Source organism: Berghia stephanieae, chromosome 3, assembly GCF_034508935.2.
Source record: "Berghia stephanieae isolate SIO BIC M18660-M18661 chromosome 3, UCSD_Bste_1.3, whole genome shotgun sequence".
Lineage (NCBI taxonomy): Eukaryota > Metazoa > Mollusca > Gastropoda > Nudibranchia > Aeolidiidae > Berghia > Berghia stephanieae.
Window position 1 is genome coordinate 76,982,071 of NC_088362.1, and position 25,639 is coordinate 77,007,709.

General features: G+C 33.7%; 2 protein-coding genes across 3 annotated transcripts; both read right to left on the bottom strand.

Annotated features, from left to right (window-relative positions):
• Positions 1 to 24,662, bottom strand: LOC144968489 (low density lipoprotein receptor adapter protein 1-like). The gene is made up of 9 exons (XM_078906916.1): positions 24,553 to 24,662; positions 21,821 to 21,978; positions 19,738 to 19,850; positions 18,653 to 18,767; positions 18,011 to 18,121; positions 17,114 to 17,228; positions 10,843 to 10,892; positions 10,520 to 10,572; positions 1 to 9,443 (listed from the first exon to the last, which is right to left on the bottom strand). The coding sequence occupies exons 1-9, from the start codon at positions 24,629 to 24,631 to the stop codon at positions 9,287 to 9,289; spliced, it is 951 nt and encodes a 316-aa protein (XP_078763042.1). The 5' UTR covers positions 24,632 to 24,662; the 3' UTR covers positions 1 to 9,286.
• Positions 13,281 to 16,379, bottom strand: LOC144968490 (uncharacterized). 2 transcript variants are annotated; one of them, XM_078906918.1, is made up of 3 exons: positions 16,293 to 16,379; positions 14,994 to 15,142; positions 13,281 to 14,566 (listed from the first exon to the last, which is right to left on the bottom strand). In XM_078906918.1, exons 2-3 carry the CDS (start codon positions 15,102 to 15,104, stop codon positions 14,096 to 14,098), a joined length of 582 nt encoding a protein of 193 aa, XP_078763044.1. In that variant the 5' UTR covers positions 15,105 to 15,142; positions 16,293 to 16,379; the 3' UTR covers positions 13,281 to 14,095. The 2 variants fall into 2 exon arrangements, with proteins under 2 accessions (XP_078763044.1, XP_078763043.1); XM_078906917.1 differs by lacking the exon at positions 16,293 to 16,379 and having other exon boundaries at positions 14,994 to 15,565.
• Positions 24,663 to 25,639: the final 977 nt, after the last annotated feature.

Below are 25,639 nucleotides of genomic sequence, written 5' to 3' on the forward strand. Positions count from 1 at the left end.
AATGCTTACATTATACATTCAAAATAAAAATAATAATACATAACAGAGAGATGATTTACAAGGAAAAAAATATCATCTCCCAAAACAATAACTATGCATTTGACTGTTTCCCTCCCAGCTAGGATTCCGGCCAGCGCCAGGACAAAACCAAGTAATCTCATTCTGAGACAAAGACAGAAAGCATGTTGGAAAACAGATATAAGGGGATAGAAGACACAGTATGTTCCTCCCTGCCCGCTATGGGAGGTCAGGATCGTTGTTTTTTTGTTTTTAAGGGTTTTACGGCGCTTGCAACACATTTAGGCTATATCAGCGCCAGTAAAAAGGAAGAAAATGGGATAGTAAAAAGTTCTAGAATTACAATTAAAGCACTCAAGAAAAGGTAAGACAAAGGGGAACTGGGAACAAATAGGGATCAGATGTAAATTCCAAGAGCATACCACCAACGTGCTTAGTTTGAGATCACCTATAAGTCTTATCCGGACACAAGCACAAAATCCAACAAAGAGGAACACACTCAAATACTTACATTATACATTTAAAATAAAACACACAATAATACATAACGGAGAGATGATTTACAAGGAAAAAAATATCATCTCCCAAAACAATAACTATGCATTTGACTGTTTCCCTCCCAGCCAGGACTCCGACTAGGGCCAGGAAAAAAACAAGTTATTTCATTCCAAGACAAAGATAGAAAGCATGTTGGAAAACAGATATAAGGGGATAGAAGACACAGTATGTACCTCCCTGCCCGCTATGGGAGGTCAGGATCCCCACCCAGGCGGTCAGGATCCCCACCCAGACAAAATCTGTAACAGAACACAACAGAGAGATGATTTACAATGAAAAAAAAATGATATATTAACTCCCTAAGTTAATACAATTCATTTGACTATTTCCCTCCAATCCAAGGACTCCAGTCAGGGCCAGGACAAAATAAATCCACCTCATTCCAAGACAATGTCAGAAAGCTAGAAAAGGACATAAGATTTTGGGCGAAAGAAGACACAACAAGAGTTACCTGCCCGTCCACCATGAGAGGTCAAAAACATCCCAACCAGCACCATCGACTGAGGGCAAATTTCTGCATCCGAGCTATGAGAAACAAAAAAAAAACAAAAAAACCCGAAAGCAAAGGGCCAGATATGTTGCCTTATGTTTGTTTCATTTGTTCTTAGGGGGGTTTTTTCTGACATTACCTAAAAGTCCCATCCTGAAGGCTACATTAAAATGTTTACAAACTACAATATATTCAAACCTAATAAATCAAAAAATACACTACAGAGATGATTTATAGAAAGACAAAAATATCATCTAAAAAACTAACATTTGACTTTCTCCCTCTCAGCTAAGAATGCCCGCCAGGACCAGGAAAAAAACCCCACAACATGAAAAGGGAAAATAAACATGAGGGAAAGAAAACACAGCTGGTGACCTCTATGCCCACCATGGGAGGTCAGAAGAAACGTTACTTTAAGCCAACCATTCCATTCACTGTAGCTATTCAGTCTTGTGACATTTAATTTGGATTCATATCATGTATGGTAAAAGGCAATAAACTAGCAAAGTTCACGATGCAAATAGAATTTGTTATTTTATTATCATTATTATTACATTGACTTTGTAAAAAAAAAGATTTGATAAATAGAAGAAAGAAGTTTTATGTGATTAAGAGACCTGTATTATAGGGAACAAAATGACATAATTAATAAGCATAATAATACTGACACAAGTGAAGTGAAAAAAAAAAGAAAAGAAAAGCAGCCATACTTCAAAATTCTTTGTGGTCTCATATCAAAGGAAAACTTATCCAATAATCATAAAAGAAAATCAGAGGCGATGTGCATCATCAAGATATAGCATTATTTAACACAAACAAGACTTGTGTTGTTTTAACAATAACATTATAAATAAATATTTTGTAAGATATATCTGTAAATTAAAGAGAAAAAACTCAGGGTCTAAATACATAAACAGCAAAATTTCATTAAAAACATAAAAATTTCTTAAGTTGATAAGATATCTTATTCTCGTTTTGAATATTAAAAGGGTACGTAATGTAAGCAGGATGAAGAGGAATCAATACAGAAAAATGATCGATCTTAAGGATACTTTCAGTACACATTATAATCATTACACTGTGACTCTGTATCCAACAGTGGTGCTTGTGATGAAACATGATATAAAAATGTCAGTAAAGAACATTTCTTTATAGACCTTTCAATCTCAATTTCAGCTCACAACATTTTGTGAGTAGAAAATCAACAACATCCATTTGTTTGCATAACAATAAATACGTTTTGATTGCTTCTTATTTGTCGGATAGAAGTCTTAATTGATATTATATTATTCTTCATAATTAAAAAAACAAAACAAAACCGTTTCACTCATTTGAAGGCCAATTTTATGGCAAACCTGATACATTCAAGAATATTTGACAAGGTAGGGCGCCTTGGGGTACATTGTGACCACATGGTGTTACTAAAAATAGTTTTCTGAAATAAGACTGTAGAGGATCAGAATGGGTTGATCTTTCCAAGTGCTCTGTTTTGTTTCAGGTGTGGGATTTACAGCTTTTAGGATATATTTAGATCAGTTGTTGACTTTCCACCAGATATAAAGAAAGCGTAGGAACAGAGATTGTCAACCGGAAAAATATGCTTGTCGGTAGCAAAACAGAGAGAAACGACCCGGTCCGAAACACGCTGTGTATGTTAGCTGATTACTGACTGTGCATGTGTCGACGACTTGCGACTCGACACTGTCATCCCTCTCTTGTCTGTGGCATAGTAGACAGTGAATACATCCACATCAGGCGGAGTGTGTAGCTGGTGATAACTGACAATAATGAATGATAATATACCTAGCTGACTAGTTTGTTTTGTCTTTGATCCGACAAATAAAGTTTCTTTTTCAATTTTAAGTTGGTATTTGAAACAATAAAAACTGATTTTTTCAAGGTAACTCTTTTATTTTCTTATTCGTGGCTCTGGCTTTTGACAAAACGAATTTTATTTTTCCTTTATTAAAAAAAAAAAATATCAGCACTTAACAGAATTTATCGAGCAAAACTGTACTGTCGGAAATCCGACAATTGACAGAAGTTTTACAAGCCTGAACCAAGTAATCTTAATCCAAGACAAAGACAGAAAGCAATATGGAAAAGGAACACAGGGGGTGAGGGGTAGAAGAAACAACAAGAGTGACCTTTCTGCCAACCACAGGAAGTTTGTTTTTGTTTTAGAGGTTTAAAGGCACATGCAAAACACATGTTCATTTAAGCGCCAGTAAAAGAAAGACAACAGGCTTGGATAAAAGGAGAGACAAAAGTAGATGGTAGAAGAAATGTACAAATGCACCACACAAAAAAATGAGGATCGCTGTCATCTTGTTTCACTTTCGGCAAAGAAGAGACAAAAAAAAAAAAAACCCTTTAAATATCTCCCTAAAACAGACAAAACTATCTAATCTCAGCAAAAACAGTGTGATTAATGTAACCTCAGCTTTTAAACGAAACAGCAAAGTTTGTGTTATTTCGCCAGGGGCGTCACCATGGGAGTTCAAAACACCCTAACCAATTTTCCAGAACAAGCAGACTACGCCACATGGAAAGGTCAAATGATTTAGGGGGATAGGGGAGATAGTCAGAATGTCGATCTATGAAGAATTATCAACCAGAAGGTGGCCAAAATTCCCTGAACCACTTTGTGTACTTTACGGTAGAATCTGTATTGGTTGACAGGATTATTCATGTAAAGTAATAGTACATAATGAGACAAGAGACCTTTGTTGGAATACAACTTATGTAGCATGAGAGTCACAAACATTTTGTACATTAGCCTGCTTTACATTATAATAATAATAATAATAATAATAATAATAATAATAATAATAATAATAATAATAATAATAATAATAATAATGGTGATGTTAATAACAACGATAATAATAATAATAATGTAAGTGGACTGCATTATATATGTAAATCAATCATTGCATAAATAATGATAATGGTTATCTGGCAAGGTGAAAGGTGACTGTGGGACTGATGCCGTTGACAAAATGATAGGGGGAGGGGGAGGAGAGGATGTAATTGGGCACACGTAACAGCTCAAGTTAACAACTAAATTAATTGATCTACCCGATTTTGATTTTTTTTTAAATAAAAAAAAAAAATAGCAGTAATAAAGTCTGAAGCATGACCACCAGAAAAAAAAAAAAAAAAAGAAAAGAAAGAAAAGAAAAATGACATGAGAAAAGTTTGAGAGAGAAGCATAAAGAAAACAGAGAAAGGCACTAAAATATATACATAAGTAAGGTGGCCGGAAACACAGAATATATTAATTCAGATTATTATAAATTATCTGAAAATCAAATTATAGTTTTTCAAGGTTTTATGGCAGTTGCGACACCTTTAGGTAATTTCAGCGCCAGTAAAGAGGAAGAAAATGGGATAGTAAAAAAGGTTATAGATTTTTTTATACAATTGAAAGCACACAGGAAAAGTAAGACAAAAGGGAAGGGTTCAAATGGGGAACGGATGTAGATCCAAGAGCATACTATCATTATGCATAGTTTGAGATCACCTAAAAGTCTAATCCTGACACAAGCACAGTGCCCAACTAAGAGGAATACACTCAAATGTTTATAAATCATGTTCACAAAAAAAAAAAAAAAATTAAAAATTACAGGACATAACAGAGAGATGATTTACAATTATAAGGAAAAAAAATATCATCTTCCAAAACTATAACTGTACATCTGACTGTTTCCCTCCTAGCCAAAGACTCTGGCCAGAGTCAGGACAAGACTAAGTAATCTCATTCCATGACAAAGACAGAAAGCAATTGGGAAGCAGATGTAGGGGGATAGAAGACACAGAAAGTAACTCCCTACCCACTATGGGAGGTCAGGAACTCCACCCAGAAAATAAAATTACTTTGAGTGTTTAAGGAAAGAGGACTAGAATGATCTTGGCAAACTGACCATGCATAAATATTTACCTCTAACTCTAATGACTGCAAGGATTTGTTTAACCCAATTCAGTCCCTTGATTGGTAAAAGAAAATAATAACTACAAGGACTGATAAACTTGAGACTGTCATCTAAGCGTTTTTGCATTGTTATATAATCACTGGACCTGTGCAAAATGGCAACTAAATTAACTAGGTTGATCTTTCTACTCAGGAAACTTTCATTAAATGTGATTAAACTCTTGCTACAAGAGGGAAAAACCCAACCCAAAGCTAATACTCCAAACAGTATATTTTTAAAAATTTTATCATTCAATTTTTGAATATTCTAACAGAATTAGATGTCACCCTAAAAAGACATATAGAGAGAAAGAAAATATAAAGTTTTAAACAGGTAATAATATTGACAGAAAATTCCTCTCTACGAGCAAGATATATACTATAATATATAGACTGTTTCTTTTATCTGTAACGGATGAAAAATCAAAAGTTACTTTCACATAAATTACATAATATATAAATACAATATTGCATACATTTACTGGTTATGACAGCATATCCTTTTACATTTACATGCAAATCATTCGTCGTAATGAAATGGTTTTGTTAACAAGGAGATTATCAAAATAGCACCTTTAAATAATTATTTATCATACAATAAGCCCCAAAGAAGATTTTGAAATTTAAAAAATACAATAATAAATAAATACATTTAAAAAATCAGATCATTTTATCTCTATTTGCTTGTTTTAGGGGTTTTACAGTGCTTGCGACATTATTTGGTCATTTCAGCACCAGTAAAAAGGAAGGTGACAGAGGAAAAGTTGTAAATGTGAGGTTCAAAGCATCAAATAAAGAAAAAAAAAAGATAGAAAGGCAAAAAGGACTGGTTCAAAAAGGGAACAGAAGATTCCATAAGCAATCCACCATTGTGCCTATTTTGACAAATCAAATGTCCCATACGGGCAAAAGCAACAGATCTCGCTATGAAGGATACCCTCAAATGTTAAAAAAGTGATAACAATAAGATTACAGAACAAAAATGATATACAAGAAAAAAAAATATCACCTCTCAAACAAAAGTACTGTATATTTCCTTCCCAGCTAATGTTTTGTTTTTGTTTTTAAGGGTTTTACGACACTTGCGACACATATCAGCGCAAGTAAAGAGAAGAAAATGGAAGAAAGCATCCAAAAAAAAAGCAAGACAAAGGGGAATTGGTTCAAATAGGGAACAGATGTAGATTCCAAGAGTATACCATCAATGAACTTAGTTTGAGATCACCTTAAAGTCTCATCCAGACACCAGCCCAGGATCCCACTAAGGGGAACACACTCAAATGTTTACAGAATACATAACTAACAATAGAGATGATTTACACGGAAAAAATTATCATCTCCCAAAACTATAACTATACATTTGACTGTGTTCCTCCCAGTCAAGGACTCCAGCCAGGGCTGGGACAAAACTAAGTAATCCCATTCCAAGATAAAGACAGAAAGCAATTCGGAAAACAGAAATAAAGGGATAGAAAACACAATGTGACCTCCTGCCCAATATACTTCCCAGCTGAGGATCTCCGCCAGGACCAGGGGGAAATAAAAAGAGAACTACTATATCCAGAACGAGGACAGAAAGGAACATGGAAAGGGAAAGCAGATACGGGTAATACAGCAACACACAAGTGACCCCACTCAGATTCCAACTGAAACACGAATATTTCAGTAAACCAAAAAAAAATGGTAGCAAGCACTTGTTACTGTCTGCTAAAAAAATTAATGCCACTTTAACTGGAATAAACTCCAACTACATGGATCCAATGGCCCTTAAAGACTACTACTACCACCACTACTAATACTACTTCTATATCCTCTCTCATTATAACCATGACTTAAAATCGGGAGGTGAATATATTTAAAGCAGTTTTAATATTCATATTGACTGAATAGTTACAGAAAATATAATAAGTCATTAGTTTAGCTATTTCAAATAAATGATAAAAACAATAAATGAATACTGTGAAATATTTCCCAACAAAAGTAATAACTCCTACAATGATATGGTGACCTAGAATTAAAATTCTGATACTAAGACGACAATGTTTAAATATCTTGAACATTTTTTATCATTATTTGTGTAATATCCATACTGACTAGAAATGCATTGTATGCGGATTTCCCTCTAATAAAACTTATTTTTTAATAATAAGAAAACCCTACTGCATTCTGTTATATGATTTGAGTTCATATTTCCATCATTAGCATCGAAAATTAATTGAGTAAGTATTAACAATTTACATATTTGCCTTATTCAATAAAAAAGATTATAAATTATCATAATGGATTATCTAAAATAACCTATAACATGTTTAAATTTAAGTACTTAATGCTAAATAAAAGATAATTTTAAATATTGACCATTGTTGTGTAAATGAAAAATACAGTGAATTGGAGGAGAGGGAATGCACAAATAGAGGCTGGTGCACAAGCGTAAAGATCTTCTTCGAAGGTAGGGAGGTTTGTTATGTTATTAGATGATTTAAAATATAAATGTATTTTCAGGTATAAAAAATGTTAATCAATGATAAAACAATAAATGAAAATCTAAAGACCATCTGCCAAGTTTGATAATATCATATTAACAATTTGTAACACAATTCATGACTTGATATGAAATTTTTAAAACATGGCGTTTTCTCTGGACAAAGAAGCACAGGAAATCAAAATCTGAAAATGGAAGTTTATTGATTTTATCATTTGCAATGGCAGTAAGGCATATATCAATATAAACTAAAAAATTCAAAATGTGTGAGAGACACGCTTCACAATCTTAAATTAAATGAATGGAAAAGCAGGCTCTAACCTTTTTTTTTTGCTTAATTTTCATTTCATCAAACTACCTTTTAAAAAGACTGTAAGCAATATTTTCATTTATGACTTAAAATACCCATGAATCTTAAAAACTTGGTTATATTTTGGCATTCACCAGACTTAATCTATCAACAAAAAATGAGTATATACTTTGAATGCAGACAGATCTAAATCAATTGTATATCACATGGGCGAATGGCAAGCATATATTTTGATTCACTGCAAAATGAAATGCACTGAAACGCTTTCCTTGAACATATTCACTCATGACGAGATTATCATATCGAGCTGGACAAGATCAATGAAATTCATGATTCATGATTGTTCCAAAAAAAAAAAGTAAATTTAATTTTACACATAGTAGCTGGATGTTTAATCTGAAATATCAATGTAATGTATCAATAAAATATTACAATGGATTAATAAGTTCAGGTGTCAAGATTTACAAATTTGGCATCTGGCAATTTGTTTACGTGTCATTGAAATACTAAAGCCTGAATGCCAAAGCCATAATTCATGTATACGTCTTACAGTGTATAATCTACTTTACCAAGACAGTAGTACTGAAAATCAAATTTTAAACTATCTTCAAAAATACTTCTCATTTTGTAAGAATGATAAATGGTAGCATTTTATCTGCTTTAAAAAATCAGATGAAAAAGAGACAAAATTTTGTATTAGTTACAAATATCTGACAAACTGTACATGAGAGTGGGGGAGTTAGAGATGATATAAGTAATGGAAGCAGAAAACACTCATCGACAACTTCATACAAACTATTGCACATTTAAAATAATCTTACTTCTTACGTTAACTTTTTAACCTCTGAGAATCTGAAAATTATTGCAATATTGATGGAAAATGCAGGTTCTCTAGGCTGAAATTGATAGAAGCAATTGTTACACAGAGCAAGTAAGCTTAACATTTTATTCCATCTAAAGCACAAAATCTATCTCAGACAATACGATTTACAATATGAAATGTGTGATTGAAAAATGTTCATAGAGCCTTTAATCAAGAATCTGGCCCAAGCACAATGCATTGTGATTGTCAACCATTATCACTTACTTTAATCACACATTAACTTGATCACAGACATTCAAAAGCAGCATAACATTTTCACACCATTTCAATATCATCATTGTCATGGTCAGGACATAAATGTGGCCCAGTGCATCAATATGGTATTATGTCAGGATAAATTAAGATGATTAAAACTTTAAGTCAAAATGACCCAAATATGGAAATTTAAGAGCTTCGTAGATTTAGAAACAAAACTCATCTCTTCAATGGAGGTATAAATTTTATAAGTTAAATCAAAATTTGAACTTTTAAGAAACAGGTTCATCCCATTTTGAAGCGATGGGTCACAAATTTTAATCCTGAACCAAATATGAACTTATACAAAAGAACAAATGAAAGCTTTTATATTCAGGTTATAAACTGAGAAGATCATCAATTGACTTTGTCCTGGCAAAAGCTTCATAGCAGGCATCCCCTCCCTTCATGTACTGCTGAACACTGTCATCTAAATCATCTGCACTCAGGTCTGTACCCAATGATGGGGGTTTCTTTATTCGGTTCTCTGCCAATCTGTGATGGTGGCAAAGATAAATGAGTAATAATGAATATTTTGATAAATGTGACACAGTCGACAAGCATAAACCTATATTTTACAAACTTATAAAAAATATCCAATACAGTGGATTTGTGACACTAGCTATAGAGCTGAACAATCATGGCAGCTGACAAAATTGTCGCAACGCACCAATGTTTTTAGTTCACATATAAATACTAAACATCAACGTCTGTTTCTACCTATGCATGTGACACCAGCTGGAAACTCTATCAGTACATGAATGGTTAACATTTTATCAATCTCACGAAGTTCAACAGTTTGTCATGTTACAGATAGTTTTGAAAAAGTCTATTCTCTTATTAATTTGTTGATTCTTCCAAACTCAGATGGCTATTCATGCCCTCCCTTTTGCCAATTGCTGTCAAGCCTTGACTTCCACTATGATTTAAGTTGGTGCTGTGCACACATGACGCGAAAGTGGTTATGTAGCAATCTAACACCTTCCAGTTGGATTATGATTTCTCTTAATAATTTGTATATAACAAAAGTGAACCCAGCTGAGCAGGTCGAGTGGTCTACAGCTTACATAAAATGCAAAATGATGACAAAAAGATTGTGGTGTTATTGTCAGAAATCTAACAAATATCGAACTACATTTTAACAGTCTATAGATCTATATCCGACAGCATTTTGCCCAGAACTGCAATGACAGGAGGTTTCTGGTAGCAAGTATTAGATTCAAGAAGTCTGTAGGAATCTGGATGCAGGTGAAAAACAACAGAAATCTTGCTCTTAATATTAGAATAAAAAAGAGGATCTGGACAAAATCTGAATTGTAACTAGAAATAACATAGATATTGTGTGCATTATCTTTAAAACAAGACAGCAGCATTGTTGAAATATGAGTTATCATGGGAACTTCTTTATGTGTCTTGGCAGTTAACCTAAAGAAATCACTTTAGATAACAAATTTCTGCTCTCAGGTTACTATTCGACACTTTTACTAATCCAATAATAATGCTCAAGAGATGGCAAGTTTTGTTTGTAAATATAGGTCACTTACATATGTAATAAATATAAAGGAACTTACTGTGAAAAGAGATCGTCTACATTGTCAGCATCACTGTCATCGTCAAAACTTTCCTGAAATATATATATATATCATGATCATCATTATTATTGTTACTATTATTATTATTTTATTATTGTCTTCTTATGCAACTTTATTGAATGCACATCATGTTTGAAGCTAGGATCAAAAAAAAAAAAAAAAAAAAGGGGGGGGGGGGGGGGGGGGGGGGATTGAATCAAATATTTGAAGCAGCGATTTCAATAATGAAAGAAAAATATTTATACTTTGTCCTTTTTTTTTCTTTCTTTTTTTACAAAGCCTTGGCCAAATTTAATACTCACCCAGCCTTTTTTTGAGTCACTCTCCTGGATTCTTTTGACTGGTGAGTTTTCTGAAAAAAATATAAATGTATATATCGTTAATCAAAATTATTTATACATTTCACCATTTTGAAAGAAAGATCTATACTTTTTAAAGTATATGTTTTGAGGGAATTCATGACTCCAAAACCAGACCAACACGGCATGCAGATGTTTATATTGTCTATTTATTTTGTACAATTCATAATATTCTTATTGAGAGTGTAAGTATATGGCGAGTAACTGCTTTATATTTAATAATAATAATAATGAGTGTGTGTGAGCAAGGCTTGTGAGAGTTACCATAAGTGATTAATTGTTAGTGATAAAGCGTGAATCTCTTGAGACTGAGGCTTTTTTTTACCTCCACAAGCGTTGAAGACTGAGTTTGTTTTTGGGTCTTTAAAAACCAAGTTATCCATAAAGTTGTTGTATCTTAATGAATTTTGATACATCATTGGTTTGGTATTTACTATTATATATAAAATAAACAGCACCACTCTATCTGTTATAGTTTCAATGATGAGGTTTATTGAAAATGTGTATTTTTTTATCTTCTGCAAAAATTCTGGGAAAATGACTTGTTTTGATTAAAATGGGCATTATACTTCACAAACATGCTTTTGAACACGTTTTTGGTTGAATGGAGTGACGACAATTTTCATTTTCTAGCTTCGAAAGTAAATTTAAAATATTTTCGCTTCATTTTTATCAATCTTTCAAGAACGTTTTGAAGTCATTTTAGCGCCAAAAAACAAAAACAAAACAAACAAAAAAAGCAAAAAATCATCTGGATCAAACACTACATTTTGGATCAGAAGCTGAGAATATAGAAAAATATTGATTGAAGGCTGGTTTTCCAAAACAAATTAAGACGAATTTTCTACTTTTTGAGATTTTCCATCGCATAAGCGAAATTGAAACGTAAACTTTCATTTTAAGATTCAATTGGCACAAGAGTTTTCATAAATTTAATTGAATTTGAAGTTTAATCATTATAACGTGATAGACTGGATGAGAAATTTGATGTGAACTAAACCTCAATTTCTCAAAATAGGGAAAAATGGAGTTACATACAGAGTCTTGGAAAACCACTCTTCATATATAAATGTGTATATATATATATATATATATATATATATATATATTATATATATATTATATATATATATATATATATATATAATATTATATATATATATATAGCAATGACTATCCCGCACAAATCTTTGGGCCTCTTTTTCGCTTATGAAGTGCCCGAATTCGCGTCAAAATATGGGACGAAGCCGTTTCGTATATGCTATTTTTAAAAATTAATTACAACGCTGTTTATCGATGAATATGACTGAAAGTTGGCACACAGTTAGAAAAAAGGTCATTTTAGATTATGTCAAGCGACAAAACTCGTGCGATTACCAGAAGACCGTTAAAAATAGATTTTTACTCTTTGGAGTAAAATATTTCTAAAACTACCGGGCGTGGAGGTTTTGTCGCTGACAAGGTAATACATGAACATTTCTTCTTTTTGGTTGTAAAATTTCATATGAATATGACGAGTACTTTTCCCGTATTTTACAAAACACCATCCTAATTTGCTCTTCAAGTTTCAATCTTTTAATTCACTTATTACGCAAGATACAAGGTCGAAAAAAAATGCCGAAAAAGCGTCCCATATTTTCGCGTTTTTTTCCTCTTTGCGGGTCATCCAAATAAATTACACCTTTGAAACTGCATAACTTGTTTATTTATGAATGGATTTTCAAAATTCAAAAACATTTTTACTCAGTGGAGATAGGGCTTTGATTTTAGACAAAAATTTTCCTCAAAAAGAGAAAAAATACATTTTTCATAGTCATTGCTAATATATATATATATATATATATAGGTATTCCAGACCAAAATTTAAATAGCTTTAAATAGTAATCCAAGACTTTTTATTTCAAACTATGTGTTGATTGATGCACAGAACAGAAGAAATTATTAAAAAATATTAAAAAATAAAAAAGTTATGGCCTTTCGAAAAAGCGAGAAAAAGTACACTCTTTCGCATTGCAAAATACTCCATTTTTGAGATCTCATTCTAAGAAAAGTAAATGACTAAGAACCCAAAGGATCACTTTTACATAAAGACTTGTACCCACACACTTTGTCTAATTTTTTCCCGTGCGCTAAGAAACACGGTTAAAGAGCTATTGAGATCTGAAAATTGAAATTTTGTCATTTTTCGCAATCAAGGGAAATAACTGATTTTTCGTCAAATTTACCAATTTTCAAAAATTCATTAAAAAATAACTAAGGATAATAAATAGTGCAAATATACCTCAAAATAAACAGAAAATTGTAAACTATAAACAACATTTAACACTAGACCTTTTCATTTAGAAATACTCTTGAAATGAAATGAAATTTGGATGCCACAATCAAAAAATATAAAAATCCATGATTTTCAAAAATTCATAGAAAATTTTGAAACAGCCACAGAATAACCATTTTAGTCTTAAAAGAATTGCAAAGTAATAAACTATGCATGGATGAAGCATATTCACAGTCAGACTGCAGCAGATAACCTTGAGAGCAATCTAAAAACTGGCCAAAAACGGTCGACCAGATAAAATTATTGACTCTGGGGAAAAAAAGGAAATGTGATAAGATGAGACAAAACAGATGTTCCAACACAAAATGCACCTTGTATGAGCAATATAAATCCATTAATGGACAATTCTCACCCAAATCCAATCAAATAATACCCTTCAAGCGCTGATAAGCCTTTGTAATAGCCTTATCAGCAACTGTCCAAAGTCAAGGACTTGCAGAAGATGTCACTTCGAAGTCCCACCTGAAGACATACTTGGACTCCACTTCTGCAATGTCCTCAACAACAGGCCACTTGTAAGTAGAGGCACGAACAGAAGAGTCAATGAGGAACCTCACATAAGCCCGTTGATCACTGATAATGGTGACCAACATAGAACTTTTGGTCATAAAAAACTGCTACCCATTGACCTTGACTTGTGAATCGAAACTCATCATAGTCATCGTCCACATCAGAATCAGACTGATCACATACATTTGCCTCACTATCATCAATTTTCCTTCTCTGTAGAGGCCGTGGTGAGTGATGACACTGTCGAGGCCGTGGTGAGCGACGACACTGTCGAGGCTGTGGTGAACGACGACACTGTCGAGGCAGTGGTGAGCGTTGACACTGGAGTGTCAGAGGCTGACATTGGAGTCATCACTGACAGTGCAGAGACAGATGTTGATACTGGAGAGACTGTAGACACCAGAGATGTTGATGATCCAGGTGTAAAGTAAGGTTCAAAAGTCGAACTGAAGATGTCACCTTCCCTGGATCACGACGAATATTTTCCCTTAATTTTGCCATTATTGCCTTTGTTGACTTGACAGCATTTCTAATGGATTTATGATGAACTGGTCCGAGCTTCAGAATACGTAAGAGCCAATCAAGTAAGAAGGACTCTGGCAAGCCCTGCTGTGTCCGAAATAAGAGCACACTGCGAGTGATGCTCAGGGCACTCAGCGAAGGCGACAAGTAATCACAGTCAAGAATTTCATTGAGGAAAATTTTACGCCCTGCTGGGTCGTGGATTGACCTAGCTGTATCCAACTTCCTGGCGATGAGTAGTCCTATCCTCTGGACAAGTAAGACACACTCCGGATAGAGGTACGTAAACCACTCTGCAATCTGCAGAAAGAAAATAAATGAAAAATGATCACACACTGCAGGTAAGCTGCTGGAGCAGATTTATGAAATATAAGCAAAGCAGTAAACAATCCGACTTAACCAAATGGGGTAAAAACAGCAGCATGATATGAGCACTGAAATATGAACAGGTTGAATGCAGTAAATAGAAGTCCCTCAGAGACAGAGCCTTACATTCTACGGTATATCTTGGTTTTTGTAGCATTAATTGGGTAGTAACTTGATTGCTACCGTATGGATCTCAATACTTTCTGCTTGATAGAAGAGAATCAATTACTGGTGGTATGAAGAAGGGCTTTAAAATAATGAAATAGTAATGATATGTAATAACTCAACTGCACCTAATACCAGCTTCTGTGCTTGTGAGTAGGGTACTTGCAAACCATAGGGTCTCAGATGCAATACATACCTTGGCCTCAGATGATCCCCCCTCACATCGCAGAAAATGTAGCTGAAGAAGAACTCGATTAGTTAAAGGGGCACTCCAACAAGCATCAGGTCGCCGGCCTTTCCCCTTCATCAAAAACCTTCATTTCATTTCCTCATAGTCATCATCAACTGAAAAAAAAAGTAATCAAGAGTCAATAAGTAGAAAAACAGGTCACAAAAAATGGGATTTCAAACTTTCTACATTGCCAACCATTACTATTACCATCATGGATATTTAAGCTTATTCTTTACTATATTATGCCTAATCTAACAACAAAGCATTATTTAGAACATTTTGAAAAGAACAAAAATATGATACAAGAAGAGTGGTGCTAAAGTTACTTTACCAATGAACACAAAGTACACAATATTTGAACATTCTGAAAAAGAAAATTCCATAGGTAAGGTAGCCAACTGGTTGTTTGTATGGAGAGAAAGGAGAGGGGGGGGGGGGGGGGCTAGGAGAAGGAGAGAAAGAGAATGAGTATGTGTGCGAGGATGAGAGAGAGAGATAAGTGTAAGAGGGGACAAAGATTAGACAATGAGAGAAAAAATGAGGAGATAGAGAGAGAAGAGAGAAAGAGAGTTGGGGGGGGGGGGAGTGGGGGGAGAGAGAAAAAATGAAAAAAGGAGATATAGAGAGAAGAATATAGAGAAAGAGAGTGGGAGGGGGGGGGGGGGTAGAGGGAGAGAGAAATAAATAGATAGAAAGAGAGAGAGAGATCCTATCTATTAATTTGAGCATCTAACATTATCGTTGGAAATGGCCAGTTCACTGTTTGACTCAATTGTCAATAAACAATAAAAAACATGAAAGCCGAAAATCGTTACTTAACTTCTACCTATCTTAAGGATTGATTTGGAGACCCAAAAAAAGTAATTTAATTGAAGCAACACATAATTTCAGGAGTGTGCTTATTCCCCGTCAATTGATAAACAAACGCACTCGGTCGGGTGCCGCCATCTTGGATTTTTATGCCGATGTTGCTAGGTCGTGTTTGAAGAAAGATTTTAACACAATTCTTGACTTTGAAGACAGCAAATGTCCTACACATGTTGAATTAACTTATATTTTATGATATCATGAAAAAACAAATTAGGATTTCATGGTGTAAAGAATTAACAGAGATCTGTTCTGACATGGAGTTTCAAAATGAGGTCATTCTCAATATTCTCATTCCTGTCCAAGTCAGCGGACGATAATAAAACATCATCATTTAAATAAAAGATAGAATTAAATGTAAAATTGATTTAATAAAAGCCAAATTAAAACACTTACCTAGTGATTCTCTTAAAAATCTGTTGAGTTCATATCCATTTTAGGAATTGAATAACACAAAGACACTTCACTTGACTGAGACTAAACTGAGACAACGATGCTAGGCACGCCGGAATCAAAAGTGAAAATGGAATGCTCGCGTTGTGTTGACGTTTGGAACTCCCGCGGATGGTACAAATCTCGGATACCATCGAGATTTAGATATTATAAAGAAAAAATGTTTCCAATCCTATTTTTGGCTTTAAAAAATCGAAATTTGTGAATTTTTGCCGATTTTAGGTATTTTTTCTGAAATATTTCGATTTTTTAGGGTTTTAATGTAAATAAATCACGTTGTTATTGGTATCATTAGAAAGAGCTTTTAATTGCCTTTCTAATAATGCTATTTGTAACACGATCCAACAAAAGTACTAGTAGCGTTGGCGGTTAAAAAATGGTTACCCATAAAATTTCGGTTATTCGCCGCGATAAAAAAACGCATTATGTCATGCTCTTTACAAGGGTCTAATAAACTATTTTTGCAAGAATAATCATCAAATCTGACATGTTTTAGAAGGAGAATAGATAAGCTTTTCAGTGATATAATTTTAATCCCTGTAACTTAAATAGAAATATAGATTGCTCCAAGTGAAATTGGTTGAAAATTAGAGATTTTCAGGCCCGTTACACAGAAATGGACTGGATTGGGATACCTAATATATATATATATATATATATATATATATATATATATATATATATATATATATATATATATATAAACAAGATTTTTAACATAAAATGCTATTATAAAGCAAACTTAACTTTTTACCAGCACTTACCTGTAGAGGACACTATGGCAGGATGACATATTTTAGGGCTAAGAGATATGAGGGGAGCTTGATTGTTATTTTGGGAAATGGTTGAAACACTTGCATCAGGACTTGATTTTTTGGCCTGCCATGGGATTGAGGGAACAAAATTAATTTTATGAGGAATTTTTCCTTGAGATCAATGAAACTAATCGAACATTATTGTGCAACTCTCAGTTGACCCTAGATACAGTTTGGTTAAAGACAACAAACAAAAAAAGGAAAGCCGTTTGTACAAGGGTGTCTTGTTATAAAGGAATAAAACCAAATGAAAAAGTCTTTCAGATTTATGCTGCCCAAGGAGAAAATATTAATTTTGGTTTCTTTAGCAGAAAAGGACAGTAGCACTTGCTTGCTATCTTAATCTAGGATGCTAATAATATATCATAAGGTGCTTTCTTCCAGACCTGACAGACCCAGCTACCCAATCACAGTCGGGTGTCATAAGAAAATCTGGACTTCAAGCTATGTGGTCTTATGAAATGACACCATCCTCCAGATTGGAAGGTCCAGAGTTTGAGTCCTGCTCTCAGCGGCATACAGTTGAGTCCTTGGAAAAACATTTTACTCACATCCTTATATTTTACTCAGGTGTAAGACTTCCTGCTCAAAGATTTTTAATGAGAAGTATAGACAAGCAAAAGTAATACTGAGATGAGTATTTACAGATTTCATCCACCACCAAATATAATACCCACATTTGCAAATAATCACTGTAATTAAGAAAAATTCTGTCACATGAAAGCTAAGCCCTAAAGTTTGAGAAGCAAATATTTTGAGATATGGTAGGATGAAATCACTTCAATAGTAAATGAAGAAAAGTCAAACTTGAAAAACAAAATCTGGCTTATTGTATGTATATCTTACTTTTTCTTTGATGGCCCGTTCTTTGGATAATCTCTTCGATTTCTTATTTTCCATGTACCTCTCTTGTGCAACAGAAAAGGCCTTGGATACCGTTAAAGTTACAGCCTGTGCCTATAACAAAGAAGTCAGTAACAATAAAAAATGAGCAAATTATTTAGCAAAATACAACTTCAGTCTAAAAGTTTATCAATATATGGCTTGAATATATGACTATGAAAGTGATAACCAGTGTTAATCCCAAAAGTGTCAAAATCAACACTTATCTCCTTAAAACTAACGAAAAACACATATGATGAAGTATTTCCAAAGGGGTAAATTCAAAGTAATTATTTATAATTTAATACCTTTTATAAGGCTGTGGTGTCTTTGGTCTAATTATGTTTTGTTTGTTTTTAAGGGTTTTTACGGTGATTGCAACACATGAAGGTCATATCAGTGCTAGTGAAAAGGAAGAAAATGGGATAGTAAGTGCTTCCCTGCCCAGGAACCAACCCAATGGGACTAATTATTGTAGGGTCTATCACATAAAAGAAGTAAGAGAACCCAATAAAAGATTGATAACAAGACAGATAAGATAATGGTGATGTCATTAAAAAAAACCAACAAACATTGCATATGATTTCTCAAAGACAAATTACTTACAATTTTTGTTTTAGCACATAGAAATGCATGACATTCCATTGTTTCATTTGTTGTGTTCCTGGCAATGTAGGCAAATACTTTGTCATGAATTTTGTCAGCTGTGCAGAAAGAAATTCTGAAAATACATGGACCATGGTGTGAATTCACAAAAATATTTTGGGTCAATAAAGCACATCTTTCTTCATCTGAATTGAAATAAAAAGAGAGAATGAAAATGAGTTTTAAAGTGAATTATTCTATAAACTTTATGATTTAAAAAAAACACAAACAATTTCTTCATATACTTCCGAAGTACATATTGTGGGACAATTCGTGATTATTTTTGACATAACTTCTGGGAAAGTGAATAATAATACCATTGTAGTGGCATTGAGATAATATATAGATTCTTATCATTAGTTCATTAATAAGCAAAGAAATTACTGAAATGCTACGTTTCTAGGACCTGTACTAAATAGATCTCTCTCAAATTACAATTAGATTTTAAATAACTCATTTATTTTCATTAACACTTGTTTTCAATTTATTTATTTTTTTGGTCACAACACAAGAATCTTTGAATATTAAGTATATCCCAAAGCAAGCTTTAGAACAAAATTTCAGAATCACCCGCTACTGCCCCCCCCCCCCCCCCCCCCCCCCCCCCCCCCCCCCCCCCCCCCCCCCCCACCCTTTCCTAAAGCATAGAATTAAACTAAATAGGCATATTATAGATTATCTCTTCACAATGATCTGTCAATTCCCTATCTTGGTCTTCAATTAAAAAAATATAAAAATATGCAGGAATTCCAAATGTTTTTTGTTTAATCATTATCACTGAATATAATTAAGTGAGGTAATAAAATGTTTATTCCATTTATTTTTTCTTGCTATATCTATACCTTAAATAATATATAGTGTTGTACATACTATACTGAATATCTTTATGTATTAATATCTTATAACTTTATAACACTTATTTACTCAATCTTGTAATTTACAAGTGAGTACTCAATTTCCCTCGACTAATAAAGTTTTTTTATATTTATCATTTAAACACAAGGACAAAATGATTAATTATTAATTGTTAATTAAATCATAAGTACCTGTATATCGAAAGATCAAACAAGAGTTGACCAGTGGCAATATCCTTCATTGAGATTCCTTTTGATGAAACTGTTAATGCCGTTTTTCTCAGCTTCTTGCCAGCTGACTTGACCTGAAATAAAATCAAGGGTACATCTTTGATGAATCCAGACATCACTGTCAAGCTGGATATTGACTAATAAATTTGTAATTGTAACACCCTCAAATTTAATTGTTTGTCTTGTTTATAAGGGTTTTACAGCACTTGCGACACATCCAGGTCATTTTAGCACCAATAAAAAGGAAGAAAATGGGATAGACAAAAAAATTATAGATTAACAATTAAAAGCACAAGAGAAAAAGTAAGACAAAGGAGAAGGATTCAATTAGGGAACAGATGGAGAATCCAAGAGCCTACTATCAGTGAACTTAGTTTGACAATCACCTAACAGTCTCATCCAGACACAAACACAGGCCCCCAAAAAGAGGAATACATTCAAACGTTTACAAACCATTATACAATTAAAACAAAAAAAATGTAAAGTACATAACAGAGAGATGATTTACAAGGAAAAAAATATCTCTCAAAAGCTTACCTAAGAGTCAAGGACTCTGGCCATGGCTAGGACAAATCCAAGTAATCTCATTCCAAAACAAAGATAGACAGCATGATGGAAAACAGATATAGAGGGCTAGAAGACATAGTAATGCCTCCCTGCCCACTATGGCTCTAAAATTTAAATTTATTCTTCTTCTTCTTCAAGTACCAAGTCTGTGCCAGACGTCGGTGATCATGGTACGCAATTCATCTCTCTGATCAGATAACCTCAGAAAACTAATATTACTCTTCTCTTTCTTTGTCAGCTAGCTGTTCAAACTATTCAAATATATTTTTCTTGGTCTATCTTTACTCTTTTTACCTTCTATCTTTCCCGTGAGAGCAAAATGTTCAATACATTTACAGTCCAGTCCAGATAATTCGAAATATGATTAACCGAATTTCTTTTAAATCGAAGAAAATACGATGTAATGAATTATTTTCTTCTTTTTCTATATAAAATATTCATGGTTAATTCGAATTCGAACAGTCGTTATTCTCTTTATTCGAAGTGCAAGTGCTTGCCCATCACTAAAAAAAAAACTCTGGAAGGTCATAACGAACTGCCTGTTCTCCGTATCCACCCTCCCACGCGTTTTAATGATTGAGCTGACTAATAATAATAATAACTAGACCCCTGAGGCATGTAATGGCGTGTTGTTCCCTCTCCGTCCCACCCGCCCTCTCTCTTCTTTCTCCAAATTGACCAGCTGTCTTGCGTCATCCCTCTCTCCTTCTCGCGCTCTAATCACTAAGACTAACTTGTGGTCTGCTGGCTAACAAAGGGGGTTGGTTATAAATAGATCTAACACACAGTGATAACCACAAGCTGACCAATACACGGCACGAACAATCATAGGCCACACCCCACTCCACGCGTTTCTCTTTCTCTTCTGTGCTGTCTTTCTTTATTGATCGATGGATCTAGATCTAGAAGTAGAGGGCCTACACAACATGCAACGTTAACTACTACTCTGTGCTATTGTGTAGCTTGTAAGTGTAAGGGCCCGGGCACGGCTTGGAGACAAATCGAATTCTGATAAATAGAAGTCATTTGCTTTTCCCACCCAATTCGAATTATCAGGACTGCACTGTATGTTGATTTAGGTGTCCTAAAAATTGCATTTGTCTTGTACGAATTAATAACCTTTTAGTTTCAGCTTGCTCTAATACTTCTTCATTAGTTTTCTTCTCTGTCCATGAGATTCTTAACATCTTCTAAGAAACCACATTTCTGCTGCCTCCAAATTTAAATTTACAAAGACTAAAAATATTTCGTAATATTTCAAATAGCTATCTCCACAGTTAATAATTATTTAAGTTGAGACCAATGTTGGTCTTAAAATCCAAATGATCAATAGAAATGTGATTTAAAATGCTAAAAATCATTTGGCAGCATGTGACATTTTTAAAAGCTTAAAAATTATCCCCACTTCCAATCTCTTCTTGTAAGCACTGATAACGATGTTTTGATAATCCAGACCAATTCATCCTTTTTTTCTTACCATAGCAATTATATTACAGATGGCTTTCGCACTAATTCCATCTCCATATGAGTCGTTTGAATCAACCTCTTCAACAAGAGTTGATCCAATATACTTGAGGAAAAATGTCACTCCATCTGAGACTGGTTCTTTGTCTTCACCCCATCTCTCAGGTATTTCTGGAAAAAATTCATTTATCAAAAATAAAAGGTGTAAAAAGGGGAATTTTGAACGGGAAATTTCACAGTTGTGGAATTATATTTCAGAAGAATTTTAGAGTCATCAGGATCTATTTGACTACTTTGAGCACATGAGAAATGAGATCGATATGTATGTTTTTGCTAAACTATAACTATTACACAATTCAAATGTGTCAGCATCTACTGAAAGCCGGTTTTCTTTCTTTTAATCTTTTATAATTTTTTTTTTTTTTTGGACAGGGGGGGGGGGGGGTTCCTACTTATAAAGATAGTTATATTTGAATTTAAAAAATTTTTTTTTTAGACGAATAAGATTCCATGATATTACCTCTATTGTGACTTACACCCATAGATATTACTAGATGGCCAACGAAGAGGAATTTCCCATGGGTCGATCAGTTGTTATTACCGTGTCATACCAGACGTGGCTCTTTACGTTTGATAAATAGGAAGATTGGGCTATCGATACACTCTTCTTGTCTGATGATTAATTATGCGAGTTACTATTTTTCCTTATTTTCCATCCCCTTGATTCAAAATTAATAGACGTTTACAACACATAATTCTGATGGAATTATCGACTTATAATATTTACAAACCGTCATGCTTCGTACAAGTTGCGTTTACAAATGCAACAATCAGGCTGCGAATGATAGATGTCGTCGTTTCTATTGATAAGATGAAACGAAGGAAGTGATCATCGTTATTTCTTCTTAAAATATAAGTATCGCTGCTGTATCGTATTGATATTGAAAATTTCTGATATTGCCCAACACACTCGCAGACGTCACTTTGGAACTGTTGACAGTAAATAGCTTGTTTTTATTTCCTATAAAATGAATATCTTATGTTATTTGTTATTTTGAAACAAAAAAAATGTTCATGACAATAATCATTTGGAAAAATCATACATATCCTACATACAAGTTTGAAATGAAACTTTTAAAACTGACTTGCTTAAAAGTCTGCAGCAAAAGTGGTGCGTCCACCTGTCCACAGGAATCTTTGAATCTAAATTTAAACTAATTTAGCGTTTATGAGGGAAAATTAATGTGAATTTTATAAGCCTAAAGTTAACCATTATCATTGAGATAAATATTTATATCATAGCAACTCTTATGATTGCAAAAATCGCAAATACTTCCAGAAGCATTTTACATAGAATTAAGAGTTAGAGTTATCCAAGGTAAACACTTGAGATTTAGACCCTGTAATCTACTAAAATGGCTCTGCCATCATCGTAGCCATCGTATTTTAACAAATGAAAAGAGGTCCACGCCCACTTTTTAGTCTTTTCCTTAAGGTCAATACTTACAGTGCAGCTCGATATTTTTTCAAAAATAAAAATTAATAATTATATTTATATAGACAGATAGGCCTTTGAAGACCATTTAATATGATACCTTAATTTTAGATCTAGGATAAACAGTTCCAAAGTTAAGATGATTTAATTAGATACTCAAAATTTACTATTGCAAAAAGCTCAAAATGTGTGACTGAGAATTCCCCCATTGGACAGCCTCTCGATAAGGTAATTACTGATTGAAACGAGACTTTAGCATAGAGAAAAGAGGGCTGGTCACTGGTGGCCAAAATTACACATACTGCGCTGCCTTCATTCTTGATGAAATTTGACATAGACATAAATAAATGAATTATCTAGATGCATTTTCTTTTATATTTTTGCAATCTACTTTTTGAAAAAAAATTACAAAAGTTTTTAAATGACGTAATTTTTTATCAAATTATAATTTTTGACATAATGTACCAACATTGATTTCTATCACGTTAAAAGAAAGCATCTCTGTACTATAAAATGATACCAGAACCGTTCAACTACTGTGAAAAATAATGCAACAGTGATTATGTTCAGATTTTAACCCCAACTAGCGCTTCACTTTTACGCCAATGGCTAATCGGCACCTGTCTACAGACTACAGGCACCCCACTCCCATCAGTGTTGTTGGGAGTTGAAGCTGCAACGGTACCGGTACACTTCATTCTAGTAGTATTGGATTGATGAATTTGGTTGGATCTTTATTTAATTATTCCGCTGGCTAAACTAAACCAAAATCAAATCTTAACTTAGACTTAATAATTAACTGAACTGTCTTAGTAGATACTTAAACTTAAATAATACAGCAGTCTAATTTACTATCTAATACTACTAAGAAGACTAAGAATAAGAATAAGAAGATTAAGTAAGTATTAATATTAATAAGATGTGGAACATCAAATCACAGTCACAGTGTTTTATATTATAAGAGAAGACTCCGATCCAGCCAATTTAATCTGCTTCTGTGGTTGTAAATGAATGATGTAACTGAAGACTATAGAGTAGTTCTAGTATCTAGACTCTAGTATCTATGTAATGAGTAAAATGAGTCATTCAGTTTTTCATCATGAGAAGTAAGTAAACCATTTGTTGATTGGTTAGGAAATTTGGTATCCAAGAAAACCTGTGGAATCTTGAGTAATTGTCACCTTAGTTTTTAATAACCAAGCAGATCTACCTTGGTTGTTTTAAAACTACGAATGGAAAAAGAGACTTACTCTCAGCCTTGTATTTTCCTTGGCTTTTATGAAACGCATTTGGAGATTTACGAACAACACGGAGTAAGGCATCCATCATGAATGAATCAACAACAAGAGGGTTGAAGGTATCGCCTGACCCTTAGAGTTGGCCAATCACACAGCTCGAAATAATAAATGGAAGTGTGTTTTCAGTCCACCAGTGGACTGAATACACAGCTGTGTTTTCAGTCCACCGGAAGAGATTTTACGGCACGGGCTGTTTGACCTAGAGCGAGAAATCGAGGTGGCAAGCTGCTTAGCACAGCGTAACTGTAACCCAGGTGGGGTGAGTTAGGGATTCGAGCTCTTTTCTAGGCATATTTTCTTTCTTTCTTCCTTAATTTTTTTTTTGTACTTCCTTAACAAAAAATTTCTTAATTTTCAACTTCAACACGTTGACACCATTCCTGGTGACTCGAGAAGTTTGATTGACTTTTAACATTTTTTATTTATTTACTTTTCTCACTTTTAAGTTTATTATTCTAATTTAGGACACAGTGAGACGTCAAAATTTATTGCCTTGTGCATTTCTTGTACGTGGCAATATGAGTCCGAAACAAAAACGAAACAAAAACAACAACAACAACAACAAAAAAGGAAAGAGAACAAAATTTTATAGTCATAGGGTCTTGAATATGTTTAAGGGAGCGGGGCATCAGAAAGAGAGAGAGGGGGAGATAGAGAGAGAGAGAGAGAGAGAGAGAGAGAGAGAGAGAGAGAGAGAGAGAGAGAGAGAGAGAGAGAGAGAGAGATTAAGGACTGCTTTGTAGCTACTTGCACCCACACGATTAAAAAAAAATTTTTTTTTGGCTCCTATTTTTATTTATAAGTTAAGGTTACGGGCTTGGGACACTTTTGGTTTATGCAATATCGGCGTGAGCCGCAGGGAAAACATTCTTTCAAGGACTTTGTTTTTGAAGGTTTGATGGAACTTATAATAGTTATAAAACATTGAGGTGATTTTAGGGATAGTAGAAAGGAAGTTATATTAGCACACGAGAAAAAATTAATAAGGCAAACGGAAATGGTTCAAAAAGGGAACAGATGTAAATTCCAATAGCGGACC

What these genes read in the sequence shown, in the direction of transcription:
- LOC144968489 (XM_078906916.1), bottom strand. Translation starts at nt 24,631, where the DNA reads ATGATGGATGCCTTACTCCGTGTTGTTCGTAAATCTCCAAATGCGTTT. An exon ending in TCTGTAATATAATTGCTATG is followed by an intron (nt 19,851 to 21,820) that starts GTAAGAAAAAAA and finishes ATTTTATTTCAG; the next exon opens with GTCAAGTCAGCTGGCAAGAA. An exon ending in TATGTGCTAAAACAAAAATT is followed by an intron (nt 18,122 to 18,652) that starts GTAAGTAATTTG and finishes TCTTTGTTATAG; the next exon opens with GCACAGGCTGTAACTTTAAC.
- LOC144968490 (XM_078906918.1), bottom strand. Translation starts at nt 15,104, where the DNA reads ATGAAGGGGAAAGGCCGGCGACCTGATGCTTGTTGGAGTGCCCCTTTA. An exon ending in GGGGATCATCTGAGGCCAAG is followed by an intron (nt 14,567 to 14,993) that starts GTATGTATTGCA and finishes TTCTTTCTGCAG; the next exon opens with ATTGCAGAGTGGTTTACGTA.